The sequence below is a fragment of the Euprymna scolopes genome, chromosome 18, assembly GCF_053919585.1.
Source record: "Euprymna scolopes isolate OS-2025 chromosome 18, ASM5391958v1, whole genome shotgun sequence".
In the NCBI taxonomy this organism is placed as follows: Eukaryota; Metazoa; Mollusca; class Cephalopoda; order Sepiida; family Sepiolidae; genus Euprymna; species Euprymna scolopes.
The window spans coordinates 101421861-101444111 of NC_136499.1; the positions used below are offsets into that span (position 1 = coordinate 101421861).

At 35.0% G+C, this 22251-nt stretch overlaps 1 protein-coding gene and 1 pseudogene across 1 annotated transcript in view; both read left to right on the forward strand.

Moving 5' to 3' along the window:
• The window catches only part of LOC145297720 (uncharacterized), a 130743-nt gene that overhangs the window by 93073 nt on the left and 15419 nt on the right, over positions 1–22251 (forward strand). Inside the window, exons 11-15 of the mRNA XM_080143932.1 lie at positions 6451–6547; positions 7108–7242; positions 9851–9963; positions 16090–16218; positions 19510–19677. Coding sequence (XP_080000058.1) covers positions 6451–6547; positions 7108–7242; positions 9851–9963; positions 16090–16218; positions 19510–19677 — 642 coding nt within the window. The remainder of the gene's footprint in view (positions 1–6450; positions 6548–7107; positions 7243–9850; positions 9964–16089; positions 16219–19509; positions 19678–22251) is intronic.
• LOC145301504 (5S ribosomal RNA) lies at positions 4409–4532 on the forward strand (annotated as a pseudogene).

Below are 22251 nucleotides of genomic sequence, written 5' to 3' on the forward strand. Positions count from 1 at the left end.
ATCATTAAAGTTAAAGATATTTCGATCGATGAGTTCAACCATAATCGTTTGGTTTTTATGCTTCGCTATGACCCGTTAGACTTTTCTGTTTCATTTTATTTCAATCAAAGTTCTCAGAAATAAAGGGACACCTTTCTCGGGTCTTTGCCCAAAAATAAAACAACCAAACTTGGTTTGGTTGTTTTATTTTTTGGCAAATAGTTTTTGGCAAATATTTTTTGGCAAATAGTTTTTGGCAAATATTTTTTGGCAAATAGTTTTTGGCAAATATTTTTTGGCAAATAGTTAAATCCTTTACTCTGTAATAAAGACCAATGTGTATGTATTTGCATATTTATCTCTATAAAAGTCAGTTTATCTATTTGTATGTACAGGATTTACACCTAAACTAATTAACCGATCATTATGAACTTTCAAACTCAGCTGCTAGGCGTAAAAGTGAGTAAATAAGTTGTCTCTGAAACGATCGTATGCCAGACTATTGTTGACCTGAATTGTAGGAATGCAAGCAATAAATAACGTAAAACTATGTGTATATATCTGTTCATCCTGTCACATTTTTTAGTTTGATTTTACTTCAGTTCTCAAAAATCAAGTACTGGTACTAACACTTGATCTCTATATGGGATTCATAGATATTCGAATATTCCATTAGTTCTATTTTACATCTAAAACATTGAGTTAGTAAAGAAGTTGAGAACATAATTTTCATCTCCCCAATTGACTAGTTAAATATTTTATAGCATATCTTTCTTGTGGTCTCTGGGTCTTACTTGATTCGAAGACAAAAATTCATCTGGTCTGGTTGAGTATCCAGCTGCATGCTGTCACTTGAGGTAACATCACTTGGAGAAGGTCCATCAACGTCGCCGTTCAGTTACAAAAGACAAAGGATACCTCCCATCCTGTGGGGGCAGCTGCGTGTGTAATTGTGAGGCAAGGGTTGCGGAATCTCCAACCACACCTCTCCTGAATCGACATTGCTTGAGTTCAGTAGCAAGGAGAAGTTCAGGACGACTGGAAACAATGCTGAGATAAGCGGAGAGCACATACAGACAGCATCTGGAAGCCCCAAATGGTCACCCATTTAGTACTGACCAAGTTCAATGTTGCTTAACTTTGGTGATCCAATAGGAGCTGGTGTGTCAGTGTGATTATGCCGTACACCATTCCTCATAAAAGGTGCACCATTCCTCGTAGAAGCCAGTGTGGGTTAATCATACCAAGGAGATCTTATTTGGGCTGCGAATACAATATAATTTTGAATATTTAGTCAGGGTTTACTTGTAGGGAAAAGTATCCTCCCGCTAGGTTGTCCTGATAAACTCCTGTACAGTGAGATCTTGGACACTCAAGGATAGTGTCTATTAGGCATTCAAGTTCTCTCCAATAGGCATTCAAGTTCTTTCCAAATTGCACACTGACATGAGAAAATATTGGGTGTTTTATTAGAAGTGGCAAACTTTAAATTCAAATGAATCACAAAAAATATTTTTTCTTATACAAGTACGTGGTTTATTCCAAAGAATGTTTTAGCATTTATAATTTAAATACAATTTTAGGCATATGACCTGCAGCTCACGCATACATGGTGTAATCTACATGTCTAATTTTCACAAGCTTTACACATTAAATAAAGTTGTATTTCAGCAATAATGTGTCGAATGTTGTCCTCCAAGTGATCTATTGTGTCTGGTCTATCAGCATAGACATGAGACTTTACATATCCGCAAAGAAAATAATCTAATGGGGTTAAATCGCATGAATGAGGTGGCCAGTTTGCAGGTCCATTTCATGAAATTATTTGATCATGGAATGTTACTTTCAGTAAATTAATCGCTTTATTTGCAAACGCTACTCAGGTGTCAATCCTTTTTTGATAAATTGCCAAATCAAGCTGAACTCAAAATAGCCGATAGTTGCCAAATCTGCAAGCAAAGGAAATAGAGTTGTCAATTTAAAGTTTGCTGCCTCTAAAAAAAAAAAAAACAAAAGAAAGAATTGACCCAGTAAATTACCACTCCAATAGCCTCCTCCCACTTTTTGCCAAAATATTTGAGTCCATAATTAACCAAGCTCTAGTCCATCACCTTACAGATGCTAAACTTTTGACCGACCAACAATATGGATTTAGGTAAGCCCGTTCCACGGCAGACATCCTAACTGTAATCTCTGAGTGTATATACCATTCACTTGACAAAGCAGGGGAGGGTGAGCGGTAGCTCTAGATATATCTAAGGCTTTTGACAGGTATGGCATGAAGATTTCTCAGGAAAATCAGATCATACGGTATCACTGGAAGAATACTTAGCATAATTAAATCCTTCTTAGATAAGAGAAAAATCCAGGTTGTCCTCGATGGTCATACATCGAAACAATATGATATAAATGCGGGAGTGCCTCAGGGGTCTATCTTTGCACCTCTATTATTCCTAATATTCATAAATGACCTCCCTGACAAAATTGTCTGTGAGATGAGTATATATGCTGATGACACCAGGCTCTATAACAGACACGACAGGAAAACAAATGAACACATATCTAAAGAAATGGCAGCAACACTAGAGGATGACCTCCAATCTGAAGTGGAATGTGGACAAAAATGGATGGTCACATTCAATGTTGCCAAGACTAAACTTGTTTCCTTCAATAATTACAAGAAACCTTATCTACCACCAATAGCAATGGCCAATGACTATTTATCTGAAAGTACATCTTTTAAACTCCTTGGCCTAACGTTCACAGGAAACATGAGTTGGAACAATCACATTGAGAACATTGCCAGGATCGCTGCAAAAAAGGTAGGTTCTGTCTACCGTACTAGAAAGCTACTAACGCCTGAAAGTATCCTGTACCTCTATAAGGCCACCATTCGCCCATGTATGGAGTATTGTTGTCATATTTGGGCTGGTGCATCTGCTACTAGTCTCTCGCTCCTAGACAAGGTTCAAAAGAGAGTCGCCAATCTGATAGGTCCTGAACTGTCATCTAAGCTTCAGCCTCTGTCCCATCGATGAAATGTAGCATCCCTCTGCCTGTTCTACAAGTACTTTAACGGTGAATGCTCCAACGAACTGCAAGCACTTGTACTCCCTTGACGTAAATACCCCCGACAAACCGACAAGCAGCAAAATCCCACCCCTTCACAGTTTAGATCCCTAGATGTAAGAGAGCTTTCTACTCCAGTAGTTTCTTCCCCAGAACCGCTAGACTTTGGAATTCTCTTCTGGGTTCCTGCTTCTCCAACTGTACTGACATGCAGAAGTTCAAGTGTAATGTGAACCGACATCTTGCTGCCCAACTTCCCACATAGTACCCTGTAGCTTATGTCCCTGATAGTAGCCCCCTACATCAACGTGCCAATGTGCCTTGTTTGGGTGAAAATGTAATAAAAAATTTTTTTAAAATTACAGTTGTTGTCATGTCAGCGTTTGCACGGCCTCCTTTGCTTTCATATTCTTTCTGTCATCTCTTTAAAGCAGATCTTAGATAAATCAGTTTCAGACCTTTTGATATGTTGATCAATGGAGTGACTGATGGATCTCTTTAATTGGGATGTGATTTGCTGAGTCTGTTTAGTCAAGAATCTCATCATATGATTTTGAAATATTTCTATTTTCAACAACAATAAATCTGTCCAATTTATGCCATAGATTATAATTGGGAGTACGTAAATGTCATGAATTCTAGCTTTAATGTAATACAATACTCTTCTTGAAATCAATAATATTTTGTTTTTTCTCCAAAGGTCACCCATCCTAGATTTATTTGGTGTTTAGCAGCTGCTAATCCATTATTATTACACGATATTTTGTGGCCAACATATACAAGATTTTATACTTGTGCTGTTGATAGCGAGAAGAAAATTTTTATGTGGATCAGTTGTCGTGTATTTTTTTTTTTTTTTTTTGTTGAGCATCATTCATTCATTTCTCATGAATCAGATGATTTTTGTTGGCATTCATTTCCCTAATATCTTTCCAGTTAGTATTCTTTCTATAAAGACATCAGGTATTTATAGAAGGATCACATGAAGGTTGCCAACATCCCTAAGTGAAAGTGTTTCCATGAAATGAACTGAATTCGAAATTGACACACCTAGGTTCTCAGTCCATCTTGTTAATTAGTTAGACAGCATCAATTTCCTACTTCTACTGAGTATTTTACAAGGCAGCCAAGGAATTTTTGGAACTGTTTCTGGGAATTGATAGTCTATATATATATATATAGTGATTATGCCGTATATATATTATGCCATACATATATATATATATATATATATATATATATATATATGGCATAATATATATACGGCGTAATATATATATATATATATATATATATGGCATAATATATATACGGCGTAATATATATATATATATATATATATATATATATGGCATAATATATATACGGCATAATCACGTTGACTCGATACACCGGTTCCCGTCAGCTCACCGAAGTTAAGCAACGTTGAGCCTGGTCATTACTAAAATGGGTGACCAATTTGGGAATACCAGGCGCTGTATGTAGAAGGACGTCAACACCTCCCTGCAAAAAGTTACAAAAACCTAACATCGTCATCTCTCCTAACGGGGATATACATGCGACTGGGGACCACTTGTGAATTTCATACTCCCATGAAACTTCCTCCTTCCGAGGAAGCCAGTTAAACCCTGAATAGGGTTGGTGCTGACTGCACACACACACACACACACACACACACACACATATATATATATATATATATATATGTGGCATAATCATGTTGACACACCGGTTCTCACCTGATCATCAAAGTTAAGCAATGTTGAGCCTGGCCAATACCAGATGGGTGATAATTTGGGAAGGCTAGGCTCTGTATGTACCATGCTGAGTCATGGAAATTTCCAGGTTGGTATCTAGGGGCGCATTGATTCACTGGGAGAGATGCACCCCGAGTCTTTGTTAAGACATGCATCTAGGAGAAGGAAACTCTGATGTAAAAACCTGTGGTCTACTGTATACTCTGTATTGTGGCAGTTGTCTGCACCGACAAAGGTTATCAGTAATACCAAAATGTGTGGTTGGTTCTACTCCAAGCCTTCACCACTATAAATAAATCATCTATGTGAATTTCTGAGCAGTTGTTGTGGCGGAAGCTTATGCATCAAAATCGACAAGTGATTCCATTATATATATATATATATATATATATATATATATATATATATATATATATATATATGTTTTAAATTCTTGCTTTAATGTGATATGACACTCTTCCAGAAATCAATAATACTTTTTTTTTTTTTTTAAAAGCCGTTCATCCTAGGTTTATTCAGGGTTTAACAGCTGCTAATCCATTATTATTGGACGAGAGGTTATGCGTAAAGTATACTGTTGGGGGCGCACCTCTATTACTAGAAATGATGAACTATTCCATGATGTATCACTTCCGGGGACGAGAAGCGGTTTACGAGAGAGTCGGTAACAGACACGCAAAGCGGATGGCCGTTCACAACTAGTTCTGCCATGAGCAAAGATATTGTTCAATTCCCACTTTTATGTATTTTTGTTAAAACATATTTATTTTAGTTGTTAATGTGTCTTTCTTGTTATTTATTCAACCACTGACACCACATCATATACAAATTTTTTTAACTTGTTCAATGGTACTACTAATGAGAACAAAATTGTTGTGTGGATCGTGCATTTTTGTATTTTGTTGTGTTGATATAAAGTCCTACTTCTGTTGAGTATTTTACAAGGTAGCCAAGAAGATTTTGAGAATTGTTAGTTCGTTAATGTCATTAACACAAGTCAAATTTGAAATTAGTAGCATACAATCTGACTTTCCGTATCATTGTAGCTATCACAATACCGAATAGCAATGTTAAAAGAATTTCTCCTTGCTTTGACCTACAATTCCAAAAATTGTACAATGTTTCTTCCTGATGTTGTTTGTACCAGTCAAGGATACGTCTTCGACGATCAGTCCAAGAGTGGCTTTGTTGCTGTTGGGTTATTCTGTCCTAGGAGATTCACTCTCCCAGACTTTACCTTCTCCTTGAGAAGGGATCAGTTCACGCATGTCAAACTCAGAGTCCCACGAGTCAGTTTCTGCTGTCATAAGGACTGCCCTTCTAGGAAGTTGTTTAATAAAAATTATTGCAGAATATTTTTCTTTAATTTAAAGCATACAATACTGTTATATTGTCCTCTATGTATTTTTTAGGTGTACTTTTATGAAATATGCCTTCTTTGGGGTGAAAAAGAGTAAAAAAAAAAAGAGTGGCATTTACTGTTATTAGTTACATTTGCTGCAGAAAAGAAAGATGGCGTCCATTTTAATTTAAACTTGCTGCTGGTAACAAAAATGGGGAAAAATACTGAAAACTATTTCTTAGTCGGATAAAGTATATAATCTAACCTAATTGTTTTGAATGCATCTTCGTTTTATGATTTCAGCTAACAGGAGAGTGTCCTTTTATCTTTAATTGCAATATCAGCCGAGCTGTGAAGCTGTCTTTGTCCAGTACATGTCCGGCATGTCATTGTTCATTAGGTAAGTTGAGAGTCATTTAATATGGAAACACATTGACTACTACTACTACTACTACTACTACTTTTTTGTATTATTATTATTATTATTATTATTATTATTATTATTATTATCCTCTCTTCCTCCTTCTTTTTCATGGCAGTTATAGTCAGTCATTACAAAAAAATGTCAGCACAAATTTTTGAACTAACTTTATAATTTATAAGAGTAGACGCTCTTGGCCTTCGGACCAAGATCAAAGTGTAGTATCTTTCTTCAGATGCTACACTTCAATTTCTTGTTCTCTCTCAGTAGAGAAGAAATCCTTCACAACTGAGCCAATGTTTATTTTTGTTCCTTTTTTCCACGTTAAAAAAAACGACCCTGGTGTCTAGGCATTGTAAGTAAGAAACTTGTAATTCATTGAATTAATCTTAGCCAATCTTGTAATTGATTTCATCATCATCATCATCATCATCATCATCATCATCATCATCATCATCATCATCATCGGTTTATTGTTTTTTCTTTCTTTTTTTCTTTCTTTTTTTTCATATGTGAATAACATATATATTTTTTTTCAGTTGCAGAATTCAATCCCAGAATGCCTCGGAAGTGCAGTTACGATGGCCAATATTACTGTGATAGGGACCACATAAATGACACGTTTTATATACCAGCTGAAATGGTCTTTAATTGGAAATTTGAAAGATTCAAAGGTAATTTTTTTTTTTAATTTTCTGGGATTTTTATTTAAGAAAAAGCAAACGTACACTGTTTATGGTAATTTTTTTTTGTTTTATAACAAAATAAATATTTGTAAGGCTCCATCACAAATGCTCGATTCCAACATGCAGCCCTAAACTTTTCTCTTCCAATGAATGGTAATTCTGTTCTTGTAATATTAAATGCATCAAACAATAAAAAAAAATTATTTTTTAAAATGTGTTTAAACAAATCCTGCTAAAATTCAAAATTACTATTTACTTGCCTTCCCACGAAGGAAAAGCGAGACATTTTTTTTTTGTGTGGGGGATATCCAGCTACCCGAAAAGAGGAACTATGGATCGGGCAATTTTGGCCAAATCAATAAACTATTTTTTCCTCCCCAACTGAGGTCAAAACAGTTGCAACATTTTTATTATAGCCGAAAGGTCAAGAAGTCATTTGAACAGGAACGAGCAAAGTTGTGAGATGAATTTTGAATTGTTTTGAATTATGCTTAATTGGGCAGTTTCTGTGTAAGTACTTCTAATTTTTATAAGTTTCTGTGTAAGTACTTCTAATTTTTATAAGTTTCTGTGTAAGTACTTATAATTTTTATAAGTTTCTGTGCAAGTACTTATAATTTTTATAAGTTTCTGTGAGAGTACTTATAATTTTTATAAGTTTCTGTGCAAGTAATTTTTATAAGTACATGTTACATTCTCATGCACAAGCAAAAACCGAATAGAATCAAAGTCTTTTTATACATATGGAGAGTCTTTATACTGAGTCTCTTTTTTTATAGTCGCTTCCTCTTGTCGTCATTCCATGATTACCGTTTCATGTGTGGCCATGTCGTCATTTTGTTGCTGAGCACATCGTCTGTTTAGCTAGAGGTATAAACTATTTATTCATGAAAAACACAAGACTTTGCTGAGTACTTCAAGGTTTTATTGCAGAGAATTTACTCATGGAGCGAGAGACTAATGACTAATCTTTACTTCTTAACTTACTTTCTATCTAACAAAATCAGTTTGCCTATATATGGACAGACATCGGTAACATTCAATGAGATTATCAGTTTCTACATTGTCTTGTTCACATAGCTTCCCTGAGAGAACTGATTAGAAAACCTTGGTTTGTTGTGATTGTTCGAAAATGTGAGGTCATCATATCCTCATATCGTTCGACTATATGTTTTGTCTAATAAGTTTGATCTGTTGCCCTCTGTTTTAAATTGCACCATCCATTTCTGAGTACAATTCCATTTGCAGCTAGGTTATCCTGACATGTACTAATGTGACTCTTGCCAAAATTCATACTAGCTAACTTAATTGCTTCTTATTGGCATAGGGTCCCAAATATGTAACACACAGACTACTCTGTAAAATCAATTAGGGTGAATTAACTACAGAAATTAGATCAGTATGAGGTCAGTATTAGCACTAATCATCATCATCATCATCATCATCATCATCATCATCATCATCAGTTTAAGTTATGGTTTACATGTTAGCATGTATTGGATGGCTTTATAAAATTGACTTCCATATAACCTATATCTGCCCAGGTTTTTATTAATTCTTCTTTCCCTTAGGTAATGTCTTTGATATCTGTTTTAAATGCTTACATGTATTGAATGACTTTTAGAAATTGACTTCCAAACAACCTATCTCTGGCCAGGTCTTTATTTATCCACCTTTCTCTCAAGTCTGTTCTTGGCCTACTCTTCCCAACTAACCCTGCTACCTCAATTTTTCTACATTTACTAACCCAATAATTCTCATCCATTCTTTCAACGTGGCCATACCAACAAAGACTCCTGTTCTGCATACATCTTCCTATATTGTCCAGATTTAATCTACTATTGAGCTCTTCAGATTCAAGCCTATCTTTAAAACTTACATTACACATCCATTTTATCATTCTCATATTATTTCTCTCCATGCAACACATGTCCTCAATTCTCACTCGCCAGATTTCACTTCCATACATCATCACACTGCATACACATGCCTGAGAAATTCTTTCCTTAGTTAACCATTGTAACGCTCTTCTGGTTAGTAATGGCATCTCTCGCAAAGGTTGGAAGATACACCCTGTAATTGTGCAACACAGCAAGAGATTATTATTTTCATGTAACTTTTCTTTCTGAGGCTTTTATTCTTTTGTTTTAAAGTTTCACAACAAAGCTATTAATTCCTTACATCATTGTTTGTTTTACCAATTTTAATGTAGGGAGTGATTAAATTGTGAATCTCAGTAAGTTTCTGTTATTGGAAGAATTATCGGGTTTGCCAGAATATGTAATTGATGAAATCGAGTGGAATTATTTTATCTCCAGAATACACTCATATTTTTTTTTTTTTTTTTACAATTTTAACAAATGAAATAATTAAATAGTGAATCTCAATAAGTTTCTATTATTGAAAGAGTTATCAGATTGGATAGAATATGTAGCTGATGAAATCGATTGGAATTATTTTTTGTCTAAAGAACGCAAAATGAAAATTCTGTATTTCACTGGCTAGACAGAATTAGTTGTAATGATACTAAGGTTTAAATTTTAAAATCCGACTGACTTTTCTTTATATATTAGATTTTTATTCTTTTGTTTTTTAGTTTCACGACAAAACTATGAATTCCTTACATCATGGTTTGATCAGCCTGTGATAGATATGAATGCACTTTGTGCACGGCTTCATTATTATGTAACACCATTGCATAATGTCAGAGTAAGTAATAATTTCATTTACTTCACTTTACTGCTATTTCCACCCACAATTCAATTAAAAAAAAAAAAAAGAAGAACAGTATTTTACAATTGATTTTTTTTTAATAAAAAATGTGTCTCCACTGATAAACATGCAGCCATCTTGGATCTCATTCTTTTGTCGTCAAATGATTTGAAAAATATAATACAGACATGCCAATTTAAAATACCAATTTATTTTATTTTTTTTTACTGTTTTTCCCTGTTGGGGAATTACCTTCACAATAATTTCCTCACTCTTTAGTTTCCAATCACAATGAGATCCAACTCTTCCCTTTAATCTATATATATAAAAGGCAAAATGTGTGTGACCATTTCATGTATGTCTGGCAAAGGCTTTTCTCGCACACGCTCCCGGGTTCATTACTATCGCTTACAACTGTTTATATACCCCCTATATCATAATATGTAGGATTTAGGAACGCTGGCCGTCTCTAGATTTATTTACGTCGACTTTTATGAGATTCGCGCTATTTCGCTGTGTCCCCTGTTTGTCCTGCATGTTAGTATAAATACAGTGAAAAACGTTGTGTTCTCGGCTTTCGCGCTGCTTCCTCCCTTCCCACCATTATCTGGGGGGAAGTGAAAACTAAAAATAATGATCCCGCGATGACCTCATTTAGCGTCTTCTTGTCAATCAAACCTCTTTTACTAGCTTTATAAGCCTTAACTTAACACGCTAATAAATTACTCTCACTCGTGGTCGAGACCGTTAAGTAGTTGGCATTGGTTTCCATCTCCGCGTCAAGGCTTCCGGGTTCAATCCCTCCTCCCGACCAAAACTATTTTTTTTTTCTTTTACACCTTTAAATACCCTGGCAACGTTTTTTTTTATTACTTCGCTTATTCTTTAGTTTACCCCCCCCCTCCCCCCCATACACAGGTTTATTTATGCCATTTTTTTTTCGTTTTGGTTTTGGGTTTTTTTTTTTCACATCATCTTTTTTATAATATTTAAGCAGGATTATTAATTCCTCCTCCCACCCCCATACACACACACCTACAAACACCCGGGCAACGCCAGGTACCCCCCGCTAGTCTATAATATAAATCTCACCTGTCTGTTTAAATGTATGTATGTATGTATGTATGTCTACCTAAAACTTTCGACAGGGGTGATGGATTTTCACAAGATCGGTATCGTTTTGAAACTCGACCCTTCGGACAACAAATATTGAAAAATTAGCTAAAAACCTTGATTCCTTCAACTGGGCACTTTTCTACAGGGAGGGGTCGCTTTTGTCGCCAATATTTTCAAAAGTCATCCCCTCTTTTCGATTGTCTAGCCTTAATTTAAACGTTTGCCACTTCCCGTTTGGCGATGGGCACAACAGCAAAGACATCACATTTGTTTTCACATTGTTTTCCACCTTTGTGGTACAGGTTCGAACCTGCCTGCATACTACCACTTTTTTTTTTGCTGAACACACACCTCCAAACATCCGTGCAATGCCGGGAACCAAGGCTAGTCTCCAATAAATCCCGTTTTACTCCCATCTCTGGGTTCCATCTCTCACTCTCATCTGCTGGCACCCTCTAATGCCTGAGGGATTCTTAATTTGACTTTCTCTGATAAGAATATTAAATTTATTTTTAAAAAATTAAAAAAAAATCTGCCCTTTCCTTCTTAAGATCAAAGTGTAATCTCTGTTCAAAGTATCACAACAACATAAGACGTTATTAAACTTCTTCATGTAAATAATCTCCATTGAAAAATAATAAAACTGAAAATTCTAATAAGATTTTTAAAACGTTATCCTATTTTTATTAAATTGCTAAAACTCACTATGTCTGTGTTTCTGTCTGTCTGTCTCCATATTTTCACAGTGCATCTCCTCTGAGATGCAAGGTCCCAGAATGTGTGTTTGTATGTCTGCTAAAAACTTTCGACAGACTGAACAAAAATTCACAAACTTGGTCTCATATGAAAGCCCCATCCTTTGCCCGACAAATATCGAAAAATTGGTCAAAAACGTTAATTTTTTCACTCTGAAATCAGCACTTTTCTACAGGGGTCAGTAAAAACCGTCCTCTCATGACAGATCAATGACGGTTCAACGCATGCGTCAGACGACATCATAACCTGATTTAGTTTAAATAGTTGAAGAACCGACACAATTTCATGTACATCATATTAGCTCAGTTGGTTAGAGCATTGTATCATTATCTAAACGTTTTGTGTTCGAATCGTGGTGTGAGATGTCTTTTTTTTTTCGATTTTTTAAATTTAAATATTGAAGCAGGGTTATTTAAGCCATTTTTCACGTAATGTTCGTTTTTCTGTTTTTTTTTTACTTCGCTTATTCTTAGATTTTCATTAACACCTCCCCCACCCCCGACCGACCACACACACCCAAAAACACCCGGGTACCCACCGATTTTTTAAATTTTAATATTGAAACAGGCTTATTTAAGCCATTTTTCACATGTTTCTTTTTTTTTGGTTTTTATTTTTCAGATTTTTTAAAGAAGTTTTAACGTTCATTTTTCTGTTTTCTTTTTTTTTCCGATTTTACATTTAACATCGTTCGTTTGCCTTATGTTAGTTTTTTTCTTATGTTTTGATTAAATCCTGCTTTATTTTTCAGATAAGTTTTAACGTTCGTTTTTCTGTTTTCTTTTTTTTTTTTTACTTTGCTTATTCTTAGGTTTTGATTAACACCCTCCACCCCCGCCCATCCACACACACCTCCAAACACTTGCGCAACGCCGGGTACCCCCCCCCCCGCTAGTCTATATATATAAAAGCGAAAATGTGTGTATGTATGTTCACTTTTTGTGTATGTCTAAGAAAGACTTTTTTCAGAGAAGCAGTTGGTCGGCTCACAACTTCTTAAAACTTTTTATATCACATATAAATCATAATATCTACGAGTTAACAACGGACGTCGCCTGTCTATTTAATTTGCTCGACTTTGAAAAGATAAATATTCAATATTTTTCGCTCGCCGCATGTGGATTACGCTTTTTCGTATAATAAAAGCGACACTAATTCTGGCGGTCTTTTTCTGGTCGCAATCCCCGGAAATGCCCGAAAACAATCAGATTTGATCAATGTGGAAATATTTTCCTTATATCAAACAATTGCTATTCAATTTGGACAAGGGGATCTGGTCCCCCCCCCCCAACATCTCGGGAAAATAAAAATAAAAAAAGCGTTCCCACAGTAAATGAAATACTATCCCGCAGTCAAACTTGACCTCATTAACTCATTAAAACATGCCAAATCTAAGTAATTAAATAAATTCAAACGTGTTTCCGTTAGTATCGCGCGGTGGGCCAATGGTTAACACTGCACGTTTTTTTTCACACTTTAATAATTTCCAACTTTGCCTCAAGGGTTCGGGTTCGATCCTCATGCTCACCTACCAAAACTTTTTTTTAATTATTTTAACTCCATGGAGTTTTGATTTACCTTTAAACACCTGGACAACGCCGGCTAGTCCATATATATAAAAGCGAAAATGTGTGTATGTATGTTTGTATGTATGTATTTGTGTTTGTGTGTCCGCTAAAAACTTTCGACAGACAGAACAAAAATTAACAAACTTGGTATCATACTGAAGCTCGATCCTTCGCCCGAAAAATATTGAAAAATTGACCAAAAACGTTAATTTTTTCACCCTGAAATCAATAATTTTCTACAAGGGGGGCGTCAACAAAACCCGTCCTCTCACAACGAGATCAGTTCTACACATGCGTCAGATGACGTCATGACCTGCTTTAGTTTAAATAGTTGAAGAACTGACTAAATTTTATGTACGTCGTGTTAGCTCAGTTGGTTAGAGCGTTGGGTCATTACCTAAACATTTTGTGTTCGAATTGTGGTGTGAGATGTCTTCTTTTATTTTTTTTCGATTTTTTAAATTTAAATATTGAACCAGTGTTATTTAAGCCATTTTTCACGTAACGTTCATTTTTCTGTTTTTTTTTACTCGGTTTGTTCTTAGGTTTTCATTAACACCGCCGACCGACCACACACACACCCAAAAACACCCGACCAACGCCGGGTACCCACCGATTTTTAAAATTTTAATATTGAAACAGGCTTATTTAAGCCATTTTTCACATGGTTTTTTTTTTTTGGTTTTTATTTTTCAGATTTTTTAAAGAAGTTTAACGTCTGTTTTTCTGTTTTCTTTTTTGTTTCTGTTTTTCCGATTTTTACATTTAACATCGTTCGGTTTGCCTTACGTTAGTTTTTTTGTGTTTTTTTTTACTTTGTTTATTTTTATGTTTTGATTACCCCCCCCCCCCCGGGCTTTATTTTTCAGATAAGTTTTAACGTTGGTTTTTCTGTTTTCTTTTTTTTTTTTTTTTACTTTTTTTACTTCGCTTATTCTTGTTTTGATTAACACCCTCACTGCCGCCCGAGCACACACACCTCCAAACACTGAGGCAACACTAGTACATATACTAGTATATATATAAAAGCGAAAATGTGTGTATGTATGCTCACTTTTGGTGTATGTCCAAGAAAGGCTTTTTTCTGAGAAGCGGCCGGTCAGCTCACAACTTCTTAAAACTTTTTATATCACATATAAATCATAATATCTACGAGTTAACAACAGAGGTCGCCTGTCTATTTAATTTGCTCGACTTTGAAAAGATAAATATTCAACATTTTTTGCTTGCCGCATGTGGATTAGGCTTTTTCGTATAATAAAAGCGATACTAATTCTGGCGGTATTTTTCCGGTCGCCATCGCGGAAATGTCCGAAAGCAATCAGCTTTGATCAATGTGGAAATATTTTCCTTATATCAGACAATTGCTATTCAATTTGGACAATGCCCTTGTTATGGGGAGTCGCCCCCCCCCCCAACATCTCGGGAAAATAAAAATAAAAAAAACGTTCCTGCAGTAAATAAAATACTAGCCTGCAGTCAAAGTTGACCTCATTAAGTCATTAAAACGTGCACCTGCCAATTCTAAATAATTAAATAAATTCAAACGTGTTTCCGTTAGTATTTCGTGGTGGCCCAGTAATTAACGTCGCACGTTTTTTTTCACACTTTAATTTCCAACTTTGCCTCAAGGGTTCGGGTTCGATCTTCATACTTACCTACCAAAACTTTTTTTTTTATTTTACCTCCCGCCCTGACACAAACACCCAGGTGTTTTGATTTATCCAAAACCACACACACTTCCAAACACCCGGACAACGCCGGATACCCCCCCCCCGCTAATGTATATATAAAAGCCGGTAAAAATAAAGGATCAAAATTGAAAAAAAATGGTACTTAGCAAGCATAATTGACTTAAAATGTCCTTGTACGCATGTATACATTTATACATTAAGGTCGGTTTATTTTTAACTATTTTTTATCTGTCTAGTGATAGCTCAAATGATATTGAATGAGTCTGGAGTGCTAAATGTTTTCATTTCAATTCTAGTTAATGACATCCAAGTTATGTATTTTTTTTTACTTTTGAAATCACTATTATATGTTGGGTACAATATAATAATCAATAGAGAATTTGCATAAATTAAAATATCATATTTAAGCATATCTTATGACTGAGCAATGCCTGATGCCCTGCTAGTATAGAAGGCAAAATGTGTGGGTATGTATGTGTTTGTGTGTCTCGCAAATACTTCCTACAGATGCATTGAACTATGACAAAATTGCTTTTGCTTTAAAGCTCGATGTCTCGGACGACAAATATCAAAAAATTGGCCGAAAACATTAATTCTTTCACCGTCAACTGGGCCATTTTTTACAAGGAAGAGGTGATTTTTTCATCAACATTTTTGCAAGTCATTCAAACCTCATGTCAACGACGTCGCATAAAACACGTTATTTCGACTGCCTGTGACGTCACAATCGTGGTGGGCGCATCGATAAGACAGCTTGTTTTTTTTTTTACTTCTTTTCCTCTGTTCGAGCCTGCCTACTACTCCTATTTTTTTTTTTTGTGCTCGCTGTTTTGTTTGCTCAACTAACATCCTCACACAAAACTACACACACCCAGGCTATTGTTATATAAATCATGTTCTGGAATGATGGGAGTGGATTAAGCTACTTTGTATGTATGTCCTGATGTAAAAAAATAAAAAGTCCAAATATCTGTTTTTGTTTCTTCCAGGATCAGCGTCAATATCTCCGTTATCTTCATGGAATTCTGAATGTGTGTACATCCGTTGATTCGGAAAATATCTTAAGCCAATGGCCAAGCAGTTACGTCTATGAGAATGAGGATTTATATTCAATGCACGTAAGTACAGTCATTACTACTACTACTACTACTACTACGCAATATTTTAGTGACTAAAGTATGTTTGAAAAATAAAAGGTTGCTGCTCTGATGGAGATTGTAGATGTCGAAGAGTCCATGTCGATCAAATTATCTCCCCACATTGTATAAAACCGAAAGAGCAATCATCTGGTGTTGATCAGCAAAGGGCCAGTTTATTGTTATCGCCTGTGGCGCCTCTAGCAGATAACACCAACAGAGCAGCTCGGGCATTTTTTGCTGAGGAGCAAAGATTACCTTCAAGTACAAAAAATAAATAACAATCCGACGGTTGTTCTTTTTGCATAACAAATTTCAGGATAAAAGAAAAGTACATGTCACACAAAACCTAATTCTTTGTAAGAAAAATATTTTGATGCTAATCTGACCTTTATTTCTCTAGATTAGCCACCGCTTTCACGTACTTTAAATCATATTTTTATTATTATTATTGGTTATGAATGAAAAAAATGTATACTTTTGTTTGTTTTTACATAAGCCTGACGAATTCCCATGAGGAGAAAACGTGGAATATTCTGTGTAGCTTAATTGCCATATATATTTTTCAAAACTTACTATATACATACATGTCTATATATCTATAAAAGTGAAAGTGTCTGTGTGTCTGTCTGCATGTCTGTCTGTGTACATTTCCCTATGCAATAACTGTCAATTTTCAGTCCACAGAATCGAAATTTGATCTACAGGGTACTGAGATTTGGGAAAATCTTTGTAATCCATTTTCGGCCAGAAATTTAGCTGTTAATAGGTCAACGTTCAACGATTTAACCTTTGAGGTCTCTACCAAACTCCTCCACCAATTTTGGGTATAAACAATTGAAATTTTAGATATAGGTTCCTTGGACATGGATCTAACTTAATAACTTGATTTGAGCCCAAAACAATAAATGTTAAGGGGTGATAATAGGATTCAAATTAAAAAAAATTTTGACTTCTACCAAATTACTCAGACAATTTCTGGTCTAAACATTTGAAATTTTACGTAAAGGGTATTCAGAGATAGGGCAAGCTTTTTAATCGGTTTGGGTCGAAAATTTTTAGTTACCAATATATAAATGTATGTTTGCATGTCTGCCTAAAACTTTCGACAGATTTTTATAAGATCAGTATTGTTTTGAAGTTTGACCTTTTAGACAACAAATATCGAAAAATTGGTTAAAAACATTATTATCTTCACCTCCAACTGGGCACTTTTCTACAGGGGGGGGAGGATCGCTTTTTTCGCCGAATTTTCAAAAGTGATTCTCTCCTTTCGATTGCCTCGCCTTAATTTAGACCTACATCGCTTCTGGTTTGGCGGTGGTCGTAACAGCAAAGATGTCAGGTTTTTTTCCCCTTCTTTTCCTCCTTTGCGGTACGGGTTCAAGCCTGCTTTCCTACTACCACTTTTTTTTTTTTTTGATCAACATAAATCTCCAAACACTCGGACAACGTCGGGCTGAAATGCTAGCATATATATATATATATATATATATATATATATATATATATATGACTACTTCATTAAATCACATAAATTAATATACGAAAGTATAATTTTATGTGTAAACTTTAAGTATTTACTTCAGCATGCTCAATACCTAGGTAGAACTATGTAGTAAGTTATAAAAAGCTTAATTGCCATATATATTTTTATAACTTACTCTCTCTCTCTCTCTCTCTCTCTCTCTCTATATATATATATATATATATATATATATATATATATATATATATATATATATATTGAATTTAAACTCTGTGAATTAGAATTTGCCATAAATTTATTATTTGACAAGGAATACAAATTGAAAACTTAAAGATTCTCCTTATTTTTTATTATTTTTTACACAGGAATCACCGCTTATCAAGGCCCGGAGGCCATTCGAGGATCAGGGTTAATGGGTATACATTAGTCAATGTGATTATGGCATAGTAAACATTAGTAGTAGGAATTTTGTAAATTGGAGGGAGAAGGTTCATCAAGAACTTGTTTACGTTGGACTTGAAGACAATCAGATTGTAGTCAGCTGGGAAGCAGCCAATCAGAAGAGAGTTCCACAGGCGTGCAGATCTAAGAAAGAAGCTTTATTCATGGAATCTGCATTTAAGTTTAGACACAGATAAAGAATGTGGGAAATATTGATCGTGGTTTCAGCTAGACGGGTCTTTTTCTTGAAAGTTGGGCCACGGAGTTTCAAAGAATGGCTTTTAGGAAAATAGTTAGCAAAATGATATTCACAGGTAGGCTATGAATTTTATTGGTTAGCACCTAAATTGAAAACTACAAATTATGAAAGAAATCATATTTGGATGAAAATTGATAATAATGCAGAAATGCATTGTTTAAAAGGATATTCCGAAGAAAGTCCAGGCTTGATGGAGAAACGTGGACAAATGTGGTACAATCTAAAAAAAATGTTGATTAGTCAGATCTATAAATGCACATAAAATAGTCCAATAGAAATATTTTTTGAAACTCCATGGAATAAAAGAAAATTTTGAAGTTTGCAATTTGTATTCTTTGACGAATAAAAAATTTGTTGTAAATTCTCATTTACAAAGTTTAAATTTAATTTCTTGTATCAATGTGCTATCTCGAATATTGAGCTTTTTAATCTGGTGAGGATTGCCCTATAAATATTAGTATTAATATTTGCTTTAAGTTTACAGAATTATCTAATTTGTAAACTTGGAAAAAATTTATATATATATATATATATATATATATATTAAATATTATTAAAAAAAACGCCAACAACAAATCTTGTACATACATATATATATATATATATATATATATGTATATATATGTTACTCGTGAATCACCACTTATTAAGGCCCGAAGGCCACTCGAGGATAAAGGTTAATGAATGTAAGGTGGTAGTGTACTAATTATTCATGGTGTAAATTAAGTAGAATTTGCTTATTTATAGGGACAACTCAACAAGAACTTGTTTACATTGGATTTGAAGACTACCATGTTGTATTCAACCGGGAAGCAGGCCAGCAGATCAGTGTTCCATACATCTGCTATGTATTTTTAATGTTATTTTTGCTCATTCCAAACAAGGAGCATATTGTCACTGAAGGAACTACTACGATAGGGACAAAATCTATAGAGAGGAAATCTGGGTTGGGAGTTGAGCAGCAAGATATTTGTTCACATTACATTTAAATGCCTGCATATTGGTTTAGAAGACAATATTATTATTTTCCTTTTATTTCTGAATGTTTTTCGATATCAATTCTTTTTCTTTTCTGGTATTTTAGGATTTGGTAAAAGTTGATTCTGGTGAAATGTACCGATTTTTGGACAACTGCATTTCAATCTCGAGCAGGCACATCCGCAAATGCAACATCTGCAAGATGGAGGCAACAGTCTGCAAAATGTGCAACGCTGAACCAGTTCTTCTCACTTATGACAGAAATGCTGCCGTGGTAAGGAACCCTGTTTTGTATCTTGGATTCATTCAATCATTAAAAAAAAAAATTATTAACAGATTGCTAGCTAGGTTATATGACGTTGTCCAATGCAAAACTGTAACATATTTCTATTAAAACTTCTATCTCCCTTTTTACCCTCTTGTTTCTCCTCCCGCTTTCTCTTCTATCCAACCCATTCCTCTCTCTGAACATATGCACCCATATACACATGAACCAAGTGCAAGATATTCAAACAATTGCATTCAAAGGGACGGTCAGAATCTTAAAAAAGATGTCTTAGAATATAAAAGATAGCAGGTGAATCTTCAGCTAGAACAAACTGAATTTGAAATTGAAAAATAAAATAAAATAAAATAAACAAGTCTCCTTTATATAGATTCCTTGAGGAATGAGTTGGTATAAGGGAAATACCTCCTACATAAAAAAGTCAGAGTTATTTCCTTTAGTACATAAAATGCCTGAATAAAGTGGTTTAAAACCTGGCTTTCCCCATTTAATTTTAGATATTATTCATCCAACGTTGATCAAGAATATACAAACTTTGTGGGTCTTTGTTTAATTTTTTTTGTTTACTTCTATCTGTACATATACACACAGTACATACACATAGACAACTGCCGTTTATATATATATATATATATGTATATATATATATATATATATATATATATATATATATATATATATATATATATATTTATTAACTACTAACAGTACCTACATGCCCAGGAGTATTTTTAAAATTATGCCATTTCTTTTTATAAAATGTATTCTTTTATTTTTTAAATATAATTTTGAAAGTTAAATTTTATTATCAGAGTATCGTTTGGTTATATATATATATATATATATATATATATATATATATATATATATATATATATACATTTTATTTTTTATTACCGTATCTTTCTGTTAAGTTACATTATTGTTTCAGCTACCCGGCCGTTTTTTGGCCGTCTGTAGCTTCCCCAGACTTTTATAAAAAATAAAACGCATATTTGCTCTACAACAGTATTGAGCACTTTCTTCAGTTTTTATTAATTACTATTTCCACTAAATATATATATATATATATGATGGACTCTCCCGTCGATTTCGACGTATGAGGTTCAGACAACCCATAATTCTAAAACTCATTTATGCTTTTGTGTCTGATGACTTTTTAGTCCAGCAAGGGACTTGCAGACAAGGCCACAAATAGAACATGAATGTGGATTTAATGCTGCAGATATTGGTTCGGCTGGTAGTCGTTTTGCTCTTACTCTGTTTTCCTTCAGTTGCCTTAAGCTTTCAGATTGAAACCTCTGGAGACCTTCAAAACACCTTGATCTCCATCCTTCTCGGTCATTCACCTCATCTTCAAGACTCCTGTATGGTATGTTCACTGCAGACAAGTTACTCTTCAACTTGTCCTTGTACCTAAGCCAAGGACGTCCGACAATTCTTTTACCACCCTCAAATTGACTGTACATCGCAATTTTTGGAATTCTGTCATCGGGCATCCTCAATACATGACCAGCCCACCGCAATTGCGATTGAATAAGGAATAATTCAATGCCAGATATTTTGCATTTTGTGAATAATTCGGCATTTGATACCTTGTCGCGGAGGCTAAGACCACATATGGAGCGTAGACAGCTTTTGTGGAAAACGTTCAGTTGATTAATGTGATATCTGTATGGAGTCCATGACTCAGATCCATAAAGAAGAATGGAAAGAACAACAGCACAGTAGACAAGGATTTTTGTGTCTAGTCGAATACCCCTTTTGTTCCACAAGCGATGGCGGAGATTTCCAAAGGCAAAAGTGGCCTTAGCAATCCTGTTGACAATTTCATCATCAAGAGAATCGCCCTGGTTCACCTTGCTACCAAGGTAAGGAAAGGACTTGACATAATTGATATCATGACCGTCGACTTTCAGCTTGCGCGCAGGAAATCTATACTCTGCTGGATTTTGCTTTACGCCTTCAACTTGTTTTGGGGTAGGGTGTGGCTGATGCACTACCTCAGTCTTCCTTATGCTAATTGTCAGGCCAAAGGCCTTGCACGCGGCTAAAAATCGATCAAGAAGAACCTGGGCTTCCTCAAAGGATGTGGCTACCAGTGCGGCATCGTCAGCGAAGAGCAAGTCGCGAATAATTTCGGTGCGAAGAAGAGTCTTGGCCTTAAACCGTTGATGGTTAAATAAGCCACTGGATGACCGAAATTGAAACTTGACACCAGTGTCCAAATCATCAAATGCATGTTTCAGCATTAGTGAAAAGAAGAGCGCAAAGAGGACTGGCGCCATTACACATTCCTGTTTGGTCCCATTCGTAACATCAAATGAATCAGACATCATACCATCTGAGACAACACTGGCCTTCATCCCCTCGTGAAAGGAAATGATCACGTTCAGCATGTTTTCTGGAATACCAAGCCTTCTTAAAACTTGCCAAAGAGCATCGCGATTCACAGTGTCGAAGGCCTTCGTCAGGTCAACAAACACCATATACAATTCCTGATTTTTCTCACGGACCTTTTCTGCCACCTGACGTAAGGAAAATATCATGTCAATGGTGCCG